Below are 16,178 nucleotides of genomic sequence, written 5' to 3'. Positions count from 1 at the left end.
AGGCTCCTGCCTTCCGTCTTCGAGGCAGAGCCACGGAGAGACCGGCTGCAGCCGTCCCGGCCTCCCTCTGGCCCTGAGAGCTCCCCTGGCTTGCCTCAAGCCTCGCCTTCTCAAGCGCAGACTTCGCGCTCCGAACGGGGAGACCAGGCTTCTGCACCGGAAACAAAGCACCGGTTGTGACGTCACAGCTGCAGAGCGCCGGGCCTCCCAGAAGGCACTGCGTCCCTGGCGTCCTCCTCCACTGGTGGCGGCGTGCACGAATGGTCGCCGCGCTTTAGGAGGGTGCTCGGAAGGGCGGTGAGGGCTTGGCCGCTCGCGCCTAGTTTTCCTGTCTCTCCCGGACCCTGAGTCTCTGAGCCGTCCTCAGCGAACGCTCAGGGGCTGCAGAGGCCCCGAGAGGTGAGGGGCTCTTTGAGGGCGGGAACCAGGCTGAGGCCGCCTCTGGGGAGCGGAGCGTGTCCGTTGCTGAGGGATCAAGGCCGGGTAGGGGAGCCTGGTGAGCGCCTCAGGCAGGGGCGCCCGCTGGGCTTAACGGTAAAGGTGTTCCCTGACCGGCCGAGAGGCCCCGCTGCAGAGCCTGGCCCGGAGGGCCCTAGTGGGATGTCGTCTGCCGCTCTCAGCAGAGCTTTGACGCCGGAGAGGAGTCGGCAGGCGGTGTGGGGACCCCTCGTCCCCGGGGGAGTCACCTGCCGCCTCCGCCTCACAAAGGGCATGGGAGGGAGCTGCGGTCCGAGGGGTCCAGTGTGGCCGGTTTCAGGGACCAGCGCCCTCCTGGGCAGACGTCCTCGGCACTGACCCCAGATCTCCTGTCTTCCTGCCCGCGGCTCCTTCGCCCAGCCCGACCCAACCTCTTCCTGCTGGGCTTATCGCGCCGTTTCTGTCTAGTCTTTCTCCTTTGATTTTCCTTCCCTTCCCTGGCTTCCTTCCTCCTTTCCTTTCTCGCTTCTTTTTTTAGAGTCACGGTCTTGCCCCGCCCCGTCCCTCAGTCTGGAGTGCCCTGGCGCGACCACAGCTCACTGCGTCCTCGACGTGGGCTCAGCCACCTTCCGAGCGGCTGGGACAACAGGCTTCCTTTGCCTTGCCCAGCTAGTTTTTATATCTAGACACGCGCAAAACGGAGAGAGAGTGTGTGTGTGTGTGTGTGTGTTAGAGAGAGAGTGTGTGTGTGTGTTAGAGAGTGTGTGAGAGAGAGTGTGTGTTAGAGAGTGTGTGTGTGTTAGAGTGTGTGTGTGTTAGAGTGTGTGTGTTAGAGAGAGTGTGTGTGTTAGAGAGTGTGTTAGAGTGTGTGTCTGTGTTTGTGTGTGTTAGAGTGTGTGTGTTAGAGAGTGTGTGTGTGTGAGAGAGAGTGTGTTAGAGAGTGTGTGTGTTAGAGTGTGTGTGTGTGTTAGAGAGTGTGTGTGTGTGTTAGAGAGTGTGTGTGTTAGAGTGTGTGTTAGAGAGTGTGTGTGTTAGAGAGAGAGTGTGTGTGTGTTAGAGAGAGAGTGTGTATGTGTGTGTGTGTGTGTGTGTTAGGGCCTTGCTATGTTGTGCGTGCTGGTCTTGACCTCCTGGGCTGTGTGTGTGTGTGTGTGTGTTAGGGTCTTGCTATGTTGTGTGGGCTGGTCTTGACCTCCTGGGCTGTGTGTGTGTGTGTGTGTGTGTGTGTGTGTGTGTTAGGGTCTTGCTATGTTGTGCGGGCTGGTCTTGACCTCCTGGGCTGTGTGTGTGTGTGTGTGTGTGTGTGTGTGTGTGTGTGTGTGTTAGGGTCTTGCTATGTTGTTTGGGCTGGTCTTGACCTCCTGGGCTGTGTGTGTGTGTGTGTGTGTGTTAGGGTCTTGCTATGTTGTGCGGGCTGGTCTTGACCTCCTGGGCTGTGTGTGTGTGTGTGTGTGTTAGGGTCTTGCTATGTTGTGCAGGCTGGTCTTGACCTCCTGGGCTGTGTGTGTGTGTGTGTGTGTGTGTGTTAGGGCCTTGCTATGTTGTGCTGGCTGGTCTTGACCTCCTGGGCTGTGTGTGTGTGTGTGTGCGTGTGTGTGTGTGCGTGTGTGTGTGTTAGGGTCTTGCTATGTTGTGCGGGCTGGTCTTGACCTCCTGGGCTCAAGCGATCCACCTGCCAGGGCCTTCCAAAGTGTTGGGATTACAGGCGTGAGCCACCAGTGCCACGCCACACTTTGTATTTCTCAGGAGGCTGGACCTTGGCCTTTTCCCTGCCACCTTTACTCCCTTCCCTTTGGCCCTTGAGGTTTGCACAGTCTCTGGTTTTCATTCTCAGGATCTTCCTTTCACGTTTTTCTAAGCATATCCTGTTCATATACTGCATTTCAGTTATGATTTCCGTCCCCCAGCTCTTGTTTTCTTTAGATCTCCTGTAGCCTTACTACCCATGCCAGGTATTGGAGTGCAGTCATGTCCTCCCTGGTCTTATGGGTAATCCCTGTTTTCTCTGTCTACAGCTTGGCTCTCTAGCAGGTTTCTTCCAGTGAGAGGTAGCTCTGGAGGCCCCGAGAAACGAGTGCGGTGTGTGTTTGCAAGGCATGATGGCTGCAAAAGTGGTTCCTATGCCCCCAAAGCCAAAGCGGTCATTTATCCTGAGAGTTCCACCAGACTCCAAGCTAGGCCAAGACCTACGTCGGGATGCCACTAATGGGCCCAAGACCATCCACCAGCTAGTGCTGGAGCACTTCCTCACCTTCTTGCCCAAGCCTGGCCTGGTCCAGCCCAGTCAGAAAGTCAAGGAGACCTTGGTTATTATGAAAGATGTGAGCTCAAGACTTCAGAACAGAGGTGAGAAGCTTATGCTTGTTTCACTGGAAGAGAAGGAACAGGTACTACTGGGGTCTGAGATAAGCTCCTGTGTTACTAATGAATTGAAGTTAGGATGGTGTATATTGGAAAAGGAGTCAATTCTAGTGTTGGAAAGAGGAACTACCTCAAGTGCTGGTTGTGGGTAAAGCCACAGAATAAACAGTGTGCATCTTTCTGTAGTGTCAGTTTTAACCAGACATTCTGGGGGAAATGTCTTTTTAGGATAAATCAGATGAATTATTGAGTTTGGTGTATGTGGAATTTTATAAATTTTGTGCTTTTTCTGGGCATCTTCACATTTTGCGTCGCCCCAAGCTCTCCTTTAGTAATACTCCGTGGGGGATTTTGCAAGGTGCTTAGAAAAGTTATTCTTTTCACAGTAGGGAGATGCCATAGGTTTAAGACCATGGAGTTAATGGCTTGAACTCTGTAAGGGCTCATAGGAGTAGAAAAGGCCATGAGTTACCTGTCAAAGGAATGAGGACAGCATGGCCTCAAGGTATAGGGGATCTCTGTGTTAGAGTCATTGAGTTTTTTCACTAACTACACCTTCCTCTATCCCCAGTGCATCCTCGTCCATTGTTGAATCTTCTGCCCAAAGGAATCCAAGAGAAAGAAGAGGCAGTGTCTCTGTGTTTGAAAGCTAACCCTGAGGTGGGTTTGGTTTTCCCACTCACTGCCTGAATGCATTACCTTCTGTGCTTGGACAGCCTGTGTAAAAAACACAATACTAGGACTTGGCCTTCTTGAGTGTTTTCCTTGAGCCCTTACCCTGGCTCAACAAAACTCCGGTTTGTGTTGCACCTGTGAAGGATTTATAGGTCCCTCTTGCCATTCCTTCCCTTGATCTTTGTGTGTCAGCTCTTCTTACCAGTAGGGATGTCAGTGAACCTCACTAAGATGAAAGGGGCCTCTTGCTCTTTCAGGAGCTGGTGGTCTTTGAGGATTTGAATGTATTTCACTGCCAAGAAGAATGTGTGAGCCTGGATCCTACTCAACAACTCACCTCAGAGAAGGAAGATGACAGCAGTGTTGGTGAGATGATGTTACTGGGTAAGAAATCACAGGCTTTGTGTGTTCAGGTTGTACGCTTTGGGAAAAGCATGTCCTTTATCTCTTCAGCTTCGGGGGATGATTTGCACCTGCTAAAAATATGTGCGCGCGCGCACACACACACACACACACACACATTCTGTTTTACTTTTGTTTTATTCGGTGTAGCAGAGCCTTGCCACAGAGCTACAGCTGTGGGTGGCCATTTTCCCTATATCTTGGGGTCAGTGAGGAGAGAGGTAGGCAAAACCTGCACACATAGAAACTACAGGCAGACTGTTCTGAACCCATTTTCTGGACCCTCTTCTCACAAAAAGTATATTTGAATGTTTTTGTTGAACACATGACTAACTCTTTTAATCCCTCTCCCCTTGTTGATGTTCAGTAGATGTGAAGACTACTATCCTGAGTGAAAATACATTGTTTTTGCTGAAAGTAATGTCTAACACTTAGTGAGCACTCACATGCTGTTACATGCCAGGCACTAATCCAAATGCTTTTCTTGTGTTTATTGCCTCATGTACTTCTCACAGTAGTACTGAGTGGTACAGAAATTACTGCCATCTTGCAGGTGACAGAACTGAGGCAGAGGGGGTTACAAAATTTGCTAAAGGTCCCACAATTGTAAGCATTGGAGCAGGGACTTGGAATCTGACATCAGAATTTGCAGTCATGGCCCAGGGCTGTACTGCCTCCTGGATGCCTTTCTCATAATTTCGTGGGTGAATTCCATATATGGTTGGTGAATGGGGCATTCTTTATTTGTTCTCATTTCCCAGTAATAGTTAACAAGTATCCCAGTGCTATGTACGAACTGATCAGGCAGCAGCCTCTCTGTAATCTTCTTAGAGATGCTTTACCTCTTCTCTCAAATGCTGCAGCCCTGGAAGCAGAGGCCCTCACAAATGTCTTTACTGAGTGTCTGACACTTTTTGTTTTTTTTTTTTTTTTTTTTTTTTGAGACGGAGTTTCGCTCTTGTTACCCAGGCTGGAGTGCAATGGCGCCATCTCGGCTCACCGCAACCTCCGCCTCCTGGGTTCAGGCAATTCTCCTGCCTCAGCCTCCCACCTAGCTGGGATTACAGGCACGCGCCACCACGCCCAACTAATTTTTTGTATTTTTAGTAGAGACGGCGTTTCACGATGTTGACCAGGATGGTCTCGATCTCTTGACCTCATGATCCACCCGCCTCGGCCTCCCAAAGTGCTGGGATTACAGGCGTGAGCCACCGCGCCCAGCCGACACTTTTTACTTTGCCTTCAGGGCTGTTTGAAGGGCTGATGAAGTTGTACAGAGAATAGGTTTTAGGAGTTGCCTGGGGTGACAAAAATCCATTATGACTGTCAGACTCTTAGCTGTAATATTCCATATGGTCAGAAGTTGTGGTATGTAACAAGACTAGTTAATTTCTCACGCGTTGCTCTATATAATACCATCTTTATTTTAGAGAAAAGTATAAGGCTGGGCGCCGTGGCTCAAGCCTGTAATCCCAGCATTTTGGGAGGCTGAGGCAGGTGGATCACGAGGTCGAGAGATCGAGACCATCCTGGTCAACATGGTGAAACCCCGTCTCTACTAAAAATACAAAAAATTAGCTGGGCATGGTGGCGCGTGCCTGTGATCCCAGCTAGGTGGGAGGCTGAGGCAGGAGAATTGCCTGAACCCAGAAGGCGGAGGTTGTGGTGAGCCGAGATAGCGCCATTGCACTCCAGCCTGGGTAACAAGAGCGAAACTCCGTCTCAAAAAAAAAAGAAAAAAGTAAAGTATAAAAAGATCAGATTTATTATACTGAGTTTTTCCTGAGTCTTGGGTAGAGCTAGCATTTACTTTGGGTGACTGGTTAGTGGATATATTGCTTCAGGATCACTTTGACTCTGCACTTTGGGCCCCTAAGACTCAGTGCTCACCCTGTATTTCCCCCTTCCTCCACCCTGTACCTTGAAGCGGATGGCTTAAGCTTAGCCATTTACAGCATTTCATACTTGTTTTTTCCCAAGGCAGGATTGGGTTCTGGAATTGCATTCATTAGGTTACAAAGATGCTGTATTTCTGCCTTTCATAACCTTCCAATTTGGTTTTTATAGGTATAATAAGCTATCATAAGACTGAGGCAAGATTTGGAACCAGGGCAGAGTTGGGAAGAAGATGAAATAGATTTTAGATGAGATCGAATCCATGATAGGAAATAAAATGAGATTATCCTTTGAATATTTGGTAATTAAGGATTGGAGCTCAGATGTAAGGATATAGGGGGGATTGGGAGCCATCAGTTTATAGGTGATGATAATTGAAACAGTAACATTTAACCAGTTTTTGCAAGGAAAAGCTATAATGAATTCAGCACTGTGGTGACTGAAATCAAAGGAGAACCCTTAATGTAGGGGAACAGCAAATGTGTGTGCTGGCCAAATGACCCACCCACAAATAAGGAAAAAGAACACTTAAGCGATTCTCAGTAAGATCATTCTTCCTGTAGCTACTGTGTGCTGTGATAGAAGAATACACCTTTTAAAGATTGAAGAAAATTGACTAAATACTGGGCATCAAGAAAAGACAGATTCCATAGAAGCAATGAATTAGGATATGTCACATTGTAGTACAGCTAGAAATTAATAATAAAAATCAGTAAATTAAAGTTCCTTCTACCTGGAAAATTTAAAACTCTTTAGCAACTCTCTTAGTTCATTTCGTGCTGCTGTAAAGGGCTACCTGAGGCAGGGTAATTTATAAAGAGGGTTATTTGGCCCACGGTTTTTTGTAGGATACACAAGAAGCATGGCATCAGTGTCTGCTTCTGGTGAGGGCTTCAAGAAGCTTCTATTCATGGTGGAAGGAGAGCAGGCTTCACATGGCAAGAGAGGGAAGCAAGAGAGTAGGAAGGTACCAGGCTCTTTTAAACAGTCACATCTTAAGTGAAGTAAGAGCGAGAAATCACTTAATATCTTGAGGTTGTCCCCATTCATGAGGGATCTATCCCCATGATGAAAACACCTCCCACTAGGCCCCCACCTCCATCATTGGGGATCAGATTTATTTTTATTTATTTTTTCTTTTATTTTGAGTTGGAGTTTCACTCTTGTTTGAATTTGGAAGTTTCCTCCTTTTTTTATATCTGGAAATTTTCCTAGCATTTGAATTGTATAATTTTTAAAAGTTTAGAAGGATTTTCTGTGAAACTGTTTGAGGCTGGTGCTTTTCTTGCATAGGCGACTAGTCTTTTTTGATAATTTCTATTTTCTCTATGGAAATCGGTTTATTATTTTTATTTATTTATTTAGAGACAGAGTCTCAATCTGTCGCCAGGCGCCATGCTGGAGTGCAGTTGCACAATCTCGGCTCACTGCAACCTCCACCTCCTGGGTTCAAGCGATTCTCCTGCCTCAGCCTCCCGAGTAGCTGGGACCACAGGCGCACACCACCAAGCCCAGCTAATTTTTGTATTTTTAGTAAGACAGGGTTTCACCATGTTGGCCAGGATGGTCTCGATCTCTTGACCTCGTGATCTGCCCACCTCGGCCTCCCAAAGTGTTGGGATTACAGGCTTGAGCCACCATGCCCAGCCAGAAATCGGTTTATTTTTGTTTAAATCTTACTGTTTTTTTTTTCTATTTTTATTTCATTACTTTCTAATTTCAATACTTTCTAATTTGTATTTTAATACTTTGTAATTTGTATTTATACTTTTTTTTTTTTTTTTTAATTTTTAGTAGAGATGGAGTTTTGCTTTCTTGGCCAGGCTAATCTCGAACTCCTGACCTCAGGTGATCCACCCACCTCGGCCTCCCAAAGTGCTGGGATTGCAGGCGTGAGGCACTGCGCCTGGCCAATACCTTCATACTTTTAAATTTATCATATCGTTTTTCTAACTTTGAATCAGAGGCTTTATTCTCATTTTTCTGAATTAATACATGTTTTTACAGCCGTGAACTGTCTTAAGAGCATCACTTTAGATTATACCATAGATTCTGATATACAGTTGTCCTTTGTATTCATGGGGGATTAGTTCCAGGACCCCTGCTCAGGTACCAAAATCCATGGATGCTCAAATTTATTATATAAAATGGTGTAGCATTTACATATAATCCACACATATCCCACCATATATATTATTTCTAGATTACTTATAATACCCAATACAAAGTAAATGCTACATAAATATTTGTTATACTACATTATTTAGGGAATGACAAAAAAATATGTACAGACACAACCATCCTTTTTGTTTTCTCTCAAATATTTTCGATCCTTGGTTGAATCCTCAGATATGGAACCCATGAATATGGAGGACTGTATAGTGTTTTCTAGGAAAGAAATATGCAATTTTAATTTGACTTTACCCCTCTGACCCAAGGTTGTTGATATAGTTTGGATATTTGTCCCTCCCAAATCCCATGTTGAAATCTGAGTGGCTCATGCCCGTAATGCCAGCACTTTGGGAGGTCAAGGCAGGCAGATCACTTGAGATCAGGAGTTTGAGACCAGGCTGGCCAATACAGCAAAACACCATCTGTACTAAAATAAAAGTACAAAAGCTAGCCGGGCGCAGTGGCGCATGCCTCCAATCCCAGTTACTCAGAAGGCTGAGATAGGAGAATTGCTTGAACCCAGGAGGTAGACATTGTAGTGAGCTGTGATGGCACCACTGCACTCTAGCCTGCACAGCAGAAAAAGACCTTGTCTCACAAAGAAGACAAAAAAAACGGGTTGATCTATCAGAAAGTAATGGGTCATTGTAATAGCTACTGATACTAAGAATTCATTCTTTGGATGGGTGCAGTGGTTCACACCTGTAATCCTAGCACTTTGGGAGGCCAAGGTGGAGGGATTGTTTGAGTCCAGGAGTTGGAGACCAGCCTGGGAGACCCTATTTCTATAAAAAATGAAAAAATAAGCCAAGCATGGTAGTGTGTGTATGTGGTCCCAGCTACATGGGAGGCTGTGATGCAAGGATCACTTGAACCCAGGAGGCAGAGGTTACAGTGAGCTGAGATTACACCACTGCACTCCAGACTGGGTGACAGTAAGATCCTGTTTCAAAAAAAAAAAAAAAATAATAAGAAAAGCAAATTCAATCTTTGCTTGAAAATTGCTGAGACAGTAAATCCTAAATGATGTCACCAAAACAATAAGTGATGGCACCACTACACTCCAGCCTGGGTCACAGGAAGACCCTGTCTCTAAAAGAAAGGAAACAAAAACTGAGGTTGATCTATCAGGAAAAGTTGGTCATTGTCAAACCTACTAACATGAAGAATTCCCACAAATATTTTATATGATTATAAATATAAAATTATATTAATTTTAAGGAACTAAATACCTGTTTTCAGGGGAATTTACTGAAACTCAAGATGTCTCCTTTTCTTGAAAGTGCCATATAGCTCAACTGTGTATAAAGATAATGTGAACATTTCAAAATAGGACAAAAGTGAAATTGTTATAAATAGAGTGGGATAAGTACATCATAATTTAGAAGAAATTTTATTTCCGTCTGTGTTACAGAGTTAAACTCCAAATATATTGTAGTTAACTATTAAAATAAATCATAGAAGAGTGGTCAGAAAAGAGAGCAGAACTTTGTCAGATCTTGTGAGAATTATTTTTTTTCCTGGTTTTAAGTTTGTAGTTAGAGAGGAAGACTTCAGTTAATTATTCAAACAAGAAATTATTGACAAAGGTTTACATTTATTATAGTCGTAACCCAATAGAGTATTTTGCATAATCAAAATGCAAAGTAAAACTACAATGAGAAACCATTTTATACTTATTAAATATTTTTTTATTTTGTTTTTTCTTTTTATTACCTATTAAATATTTTAACTTTTAATACTGAAACGTAAAAACAAAAAAAAATAGAAAAAATATGCTGACATGATTAGATGAAGTGGACACTTACATGAAGATGGTTGAATTCAAATTAGTAGAGCTGCTTTGGAAAGCAGAATGGTAGTTCATGTCAAAAGCTATGGTAAAAATTGGCATATCCTTTGACCTAGCATTTTCATTATCTGAAGGGAGTGGTTAAAAAGAGTAATTAAGGCTGGATGTGGTGGTTTAAACCTGTAATCCCCCGCACTTTGGGAAGATTGCATGAGTACACAGATTCAAAACAAGCCTGAGCAACGTAACAAGACCCTATCTCTGAAAGAAAAAAAGTAAAATAAAAATTTCTTAAAAATCTATTGGTGTGAAACTGCTAAATCCCATTTAAATTCCTACTCCAGTTTTAGGATCAGCCCTGTGTCTTGGTGGTTGATTGGAACACTTTACTCTCAGTAGTCCAGAATTGAGGGGTCCCTTGTCACACAAGTATGTTCACAGCATGTTTGTATTTCACTTTGTTACCTAGTCTTTATAATTTGTTTACACTGACTTTTCTGAAGTATAATAGAAAAAGCCTACCAATCATAAATAATAAATATATAGCTGAACTTTTTACAAAATGTACACCATCTAATCACCATTAAAAATGGACTTTTCTTAGCATCCCAGAAATTCCTCTTGTGCCCTGTGCCTTCCCTTTCTACCCAAAGAGAAACACTACTGGCTTGTAATCCCAAAGCTTCATTTTATTAGTTCTTAGTAATCTCTTAACAGAGTTTCATTCTTGTCACCCAGGCTGGAGTGCAGTGGTGCAATCTTGGCTCACTGCAGTCTCTGCCTCCCAGCTTCAGGTGGTTTTCCTGTCTCAGCCTCCTGAGTAGCTGGGATTACAGGCATTTGCCACCACTCCAGGCTAATTTTGTATTTTTTAGTAGAGACAGGATTTCTCAATGTTGGTCAAACTGCTTTTGAACTCCCAGCCTCAGGTGATCTGCCTGCCTCAACCTCCCAAAATGCTGGATTATAGGTGTGAGCTACCATGCCTGGCCAGTAATAAACTTTTGTATTAATGTGCTGTGTCCTCTTTAATTTTAGTTATTTGAATTGTTCCCATTTTCTCATTGTAAGACATTATAATATTATTTAGTGCTATAATATTGTGATAATTTCTTTTTTAATCTTTTTTTTAGTGTTTTTCTTTCTTTCTTTTTTTAGAGATAGGGTCTTGCTATGTTGCCCCAGACTGGGGTGCAGTGGCTCTTCACAGGCATGATCCCACTACTCATCGGCACAGGAGTTTCTACCTGCTCCGTTTCCAACCTAGGTTGGTTCTCCCCTCCTTAGGCAACCTGGTGGTCCCCTGCTTCTGTAAGGTCACCATACTGATGCCGAAATTAGTGCGGACACCTGATCAGCATAGCGCACTACAGTCCAGAACTCCTGGGCTCAGGCGATCCTCCCACCTCAGCCTCCCAAGTAGCTGGGACTATAGGCATGTGCCTCTGTGTCTGGCCTTTTTAAAAATTTTATTATACTTTAAGTTCTGGAGTACATGTGCAGATCTTGCAGGATTGTTACATAGGTATACACATGACATGGTGGCTTGCTGCCTCCATCCTCCTATCACCTACATTAGGTATTTATCCTAATGTTATCCATCCTCAGTGTCTCCACCCGCTGCTGTCCCTTCCCTAGCCCCCAACCCCCTAACAGACCCCAGTGTGTGATACTATAATTTCTAATATAGTCAAAACCTACAAGTAGTTCATCTTAACCTTCAGTTACCAGACTCTTCAAGATGACGAGTGGTGCCCTTTATAGATTTATGGTCTTCATCCCTAGTCCTTAGCTGAGTGCTCTACAGAGTGTAAGATGAATATGAACTTGTCAGGTAATTAGCACCTGTGAAGAGAACAAACATATGAAGTCTTTAAGTGAAATCACACTCATTTTACTTATTTAATGTGTGCTTGCATTGTGGTAGATGGAAATAAGTGTGGAAAAGGAGTATGACAGCAGTATCCACCACTCCTCCAACTGACTTTCAAGATGGCTCTGTCATAAAAAACCTGATTTGTTTTTTCATGCCTGGTATTGTCATATCCCTCAGAAGTTATTCAATTTTCTCTTTGTTTCAACAGTCAATGGCAGTAATCCTGAAGGTGAAGATTCTGAGAAGGAATCTATAGAAAATGAAGATTATAGAGAAAAGTCTTCAGATGATGATGAAATGGATTCTTCATTGGTCTCTCAGCACCCTCTAGATAACCAGGAAAAGGAAAGACTAAATACATTCATTCAACAGAAAAGGAAAATGAGAAATCTGTTAGTTACCATTGAGAATGATACTTCCCTAGAGGAACTCTCAAAATATGTAGATGTCAATATTATTGCACTTACTCGAAATCGGAGGACAAGGAGATGGTATACTTGTCCACTGTGTGGGAAACAGTTTAATGAAAGTTCTTACCTTATTTCCCATCAGAGGACTCACACTGGAGAAAAACCCTATGACTGTAGTCACTGTGGGAAAAGCTTCAATCATAAAACAAATCTCAATAAACATGAACGGATTCATACAGGAGAGAAACCTTATTCCTGTTCTCATTGTGGGAAAAATTTTCGTCAGAATTCTCATCGGAGTCGTCACGAAGGAATCCATATAAGGGAGAAGATATTTAAGTGTCCAGAATGTGGGGAAACCTTCCCAAAGAATGAGGAATTTGTGCTTCATCTGCAGACCCATGAGGCTGAGAGACCATATGGTTGCAAAAAATGTGGGAGAAGATTTGGTCGGCTGTCAAACTGTACCCGGCATGAGAAAATCCACTCAGCCTGTAAGACTCGAAAGGAGAAGTAGTATTGGGAAAGGTTTGATGGTGCTTCCTCAACCTGAGAGTTTTTCTTTTTTTTTTTTTGAGATGGACTTTCACTCTTATTACCCAGGCTGGAGTGCAGTGGTGCAATCTCGGCTCACCGCAACCTCCGCCTCCTGGGTTCAGGCAATTCTCCTGCCTCAGCCTCCTGAGTAGCTGGGATTACAGGCACGCGCCACCATGCCCAGCTAATTTTTTGTGTTTTTAGTAGAGATGGGGTTTCATCATGTTGACCAGGATGGTCTCGATCTCTTGACCTCGTGATCCACCTGCCTCAGCCTCCCAAAGTGCTGGAATTACAGGCTGGAGCCACTGTGCCCTGCCAACCTGAGAGCTTTCGGAGTTCCCAAGCTGCCTAAAAAGATATAAATATGTAGGCTGGGCTCTGTGGCTCACACCTGTAATCCCAGCACTTTGGGAGGCCGAGATGGGTGAATTACAAGGTTAGGAATTTGAGACCAGCCTGACCAACAAGTTGAAACCATGTCTCTACTAAAAATACAAAAATTAGCTGGGCGTGGTGGCATGCACCTCTAATCCTAGCTACTCAGGAGGCTGAGGCAGGATCATTGCTTGAATCGAGGAGGCAGAGGTTGCAGTGAGTCAAAATCACGCCACTGCACTCCAGCCTGGGTGACCCAGTGAGACTCCATCTCAAAGAAAAAAAATAACAATATGTGAAAAGCTCATTGTAGCCAAAATTGGATAAATGCCCGTCTTGGCTAAAACCTCAAATTGTTAGTAAATTCACAGGGAAGAAAACATTTTCAAGGGCTATACCTCAGCATCCGCGCTTTCTGGACTAAGGAGCTTTCCTTTATGAAGTTATATGGCAATGTACAGGTCACAGATCCCTTTCCCAAGAAAGACTTTGAAGATGACTCTGGAGGCTGCTTACTTGCAAGAGAGAGTGACACATGTCTATTGTAAGTATATCCATTTTCCCCCCACATGGAGATTCGTACTTGAGAAATAGTGCAAAGGTTCTTATCTGGAACTGTGTTCTCATGAAAGAACCAAACTACTGGCTTGTTGAGCCAACAGCTTCTATTGGCAATTCATATAACCCTCTAAGAGCAGTCTTGAGTGTTGAATTGTTTACTTTGGAATATAGGAAAACTATAGCAATTGAATGTCAGACTCTCAGTTGGATGTGATCTAAACTTGCAATTTCAATAACATTTGCAATTTGTGATAACATTGACTTTTACAGATTCCTTTTTACAACAAAAGTGTCTACTGTTTTTACTCTATTTTGTTCACCTGTTGATCTTTCCAACAGCTGTTTCATGCCTCTCCCTTGCCAAAATAAGTTTGGATTACTCAGGCAGGGCCATCCAGTCCCACCACTAGAAAAGCTCTTCAGAATCTTCTTCCTCTCTGGAGCCCAGATCTCATGTGCTAGGAAGGAAACCCCAAGACCCATACAGGAGGGGTCGACCTGGAGGCAGGAAAAGCTGGCTTAGATCCATGTCTCATCAATAACCTTACCATATTCTTAGGTCCCCTCTACACCATCATCAGACCTTTGGTGATGGGGTGGTCACTACCTCACAAGGCAAAGAGTGTGTGTGTGTGTGTGTGTATGTATATATATATTTTTTTGAGATGGAGTTTCATGTTCTAAGATGATTGTTGTAGGTGATGGGCAAAAAAAGAGAGATGGAGTTTCACTGTTGTTGCCCAGGCTGGAGTGCAGTGGCCTGATTTCGACTCACTGCAGCCTCCGCCTCCCGGATTCGAGCGATAGGCTTCAGCCTTTCAAGTAGCTGGGATTACAGGCATGTGCCACCACGCCCAGCTAATTTTGTGTTTTTTAGTAGAAACAGGGTTTCTTCATGTTGGTGAGGCGGGTCTCAAACTCCCAACCTCAGGTGATCCACCTCAGCCTCCCAAAGTGCTGGGATTACAGGTGTGAGCCACTGCACCTGACCCATAGTGTTGTATATTTAGAAATTACATCTCTAGTGGTTAGCTCACATTGCCCCTCAAGAGACAGGATTCCAGGTGTCTTCATTATAGTGGGTATTCATTGTCTTCAGTCTCTTCATATCCAGACCTTCCTGTCCTTTCTGCCTAGAAGCAAGGCCAGTGGTGCAATCTAGGGATTCTTGACCAGTTTTGCTTACTTGAGGTTTCCAAAAGTTTCACATTGGTGTTTTGATTGGAATGAAGAAATCCTATAAACTATTTGGGAAAAATTACAGTGTTTGTTTCCATCCAGAAACATGCCTTTGTATTTATGAGAGTGTTATATTCCTGTGAAAATTTTCCTAATTTTCTTCACTTAAGGTTTTACAAAATTTTGTTACTGTAAGTAGTTTTTTCATTATATTTCTATAGTTGATTATTGTTGTTACATAAGAAAGTTATTTTCAATTATATATTTGTATAGCTAGTCACCTCACTGTTCTTAATTTTCAATAGTTTCTTGGTTTAGCTCTGTTATAACTTTTGGTAAAATGACACCATTTACAAATAATAGTTTTGTTTCTTGCCTTCTGCCTATCGGATTTTTTTTGTTTTGTTTGTTATTGACATGTAATTCTGAGGTTTGTTGTTTTGATACAAAGCATTCTGAAGGACATTTTATGATACAGTTCAGTCCTGAATCATAATTTAAAAGCAACAGGCCAGGCACAGTGGCTAATGCCTGTAATCTCAGCACTTTGGGAGGCTGAGGTAGGTGGAACACCTGAAGTCAGGAGTTGGAGACCAGCCTGACCAACATGGCAAAACCCTGTCTCTACTAAAAAAAATAAAAAAATTAGCTGGGTGTGGTGGTGGGCACCTGTAATCCCAGCTATTTGGGAGGCTGAGGCAGAATTGCTTGAACCTGGGAGGGGGAGGTTGCAGTGAGCTGAGATCGCGCCATTGCCCTCCAGCCTGGGCAACAAGAGTGAAACTCCATCTCAAAAAACACCACCACCCTCCATGACAGTGGAAGGCCACAAAAACTGTTCTTTACTGGTTTTATATTTCATGCCAACAGTAAATACCCTGTAAAGCCAGCAAACCTAACAAAACTGGCTGCCCACAACATTATTCACTTATTTGAAAGAATGGCCAATGCACTAGGACTGGGATCCTGAGCTGTGTTTCTGGAGTTGCCAAGCTGTTACCATGTGAAGGGGACCCCTTGTGTACCCAGAAAACCAGTAGCTGCAAGGCAGTGAGTAAAGAGAGCTTCCACTCATTCTTTGGCATCCCTGCCCAAGAGTCGGGTGTTTTATCAGTCCTCATGCAGCCATGGCACAGTCACCGAGGTACTTTTTGTTTTGTTTTTTTAACTGATACTGGCTCTTGTCACCAAGGCTGGAGTTGGAGGATCTTGGCTCACTGAAATCTCTGCCTCCTAGGCTCAAGTGATCCTCCTGCCTCAGCCTTCTGAATAGCTTTTTGTTTTTTTAAGTGTAGGTTGTGCTCATACCTGTAATCCCAGCACTTTGGGAGGCCGAGGCAGGTGGATCACCTGAGATCAGGAGTTCAAGACCAGCCTTGCCATCATGGTGAAACCCCATCTTTAAAAAAAAAAAAAAATTATGTAACAAAGAAGTATTAAATCATATGATGAAAAAAAGGTTTTAAAGAATGAAGGTAAGGCGGAGGCAGATTTTTCTTTCCAGGAGAGGGCTGGAAAGAAC

General features: G+C 43.9%; 1 protein-coding gene across 1 annotated transcript; it reads left to right on the top strand.

Moving 5' to 3' along the window:
- Positions 1-227: 227 nt before the first annotated feature.
- ZNF200 (zinc finger protein 200) lies at positions 228-15,013 on the top strand. The gene is made up of 5 exons (XM_035266714.3): positions 228-399; positions 2,433-2,763; positions 3,350-3,438; positions 3,711-3,837; positions 11,800-15,013. Exons 2-5 carry the CDS (start codon positions 2,514-2,516, stop codon positions 12,516-12,518), a joined length of 1,185 nt encoding a protein of 394 aa, XP_035122605.3. The 5' UTR covers positions 228-399; positions 2,433-2,513; the 3' UTR covers positions 12,519-15,013.
- Positions 15,014-16,178: the final 1,165 nt, after the last annotated feature.

Source organism: Callithrix jacchus, chromosome 12 (genome assembly GCF_049354715.1).
Source record: "Callithrix jacchus isolate 240 chromosome 12, calJac240_pri, whole genome shotgun sequence".
In the NCBI taxonomy this organism is placed as follows: Eukaryota; Metazoa; Chordata; class Mammalia; order Primates; family Cebidae; genus Callithrix; species Callithrix jacchus.
Note: the sequence above shows the minus strand (reverse complement) of the source record. Positions and strands in the feature narration are given on the sequence as shown.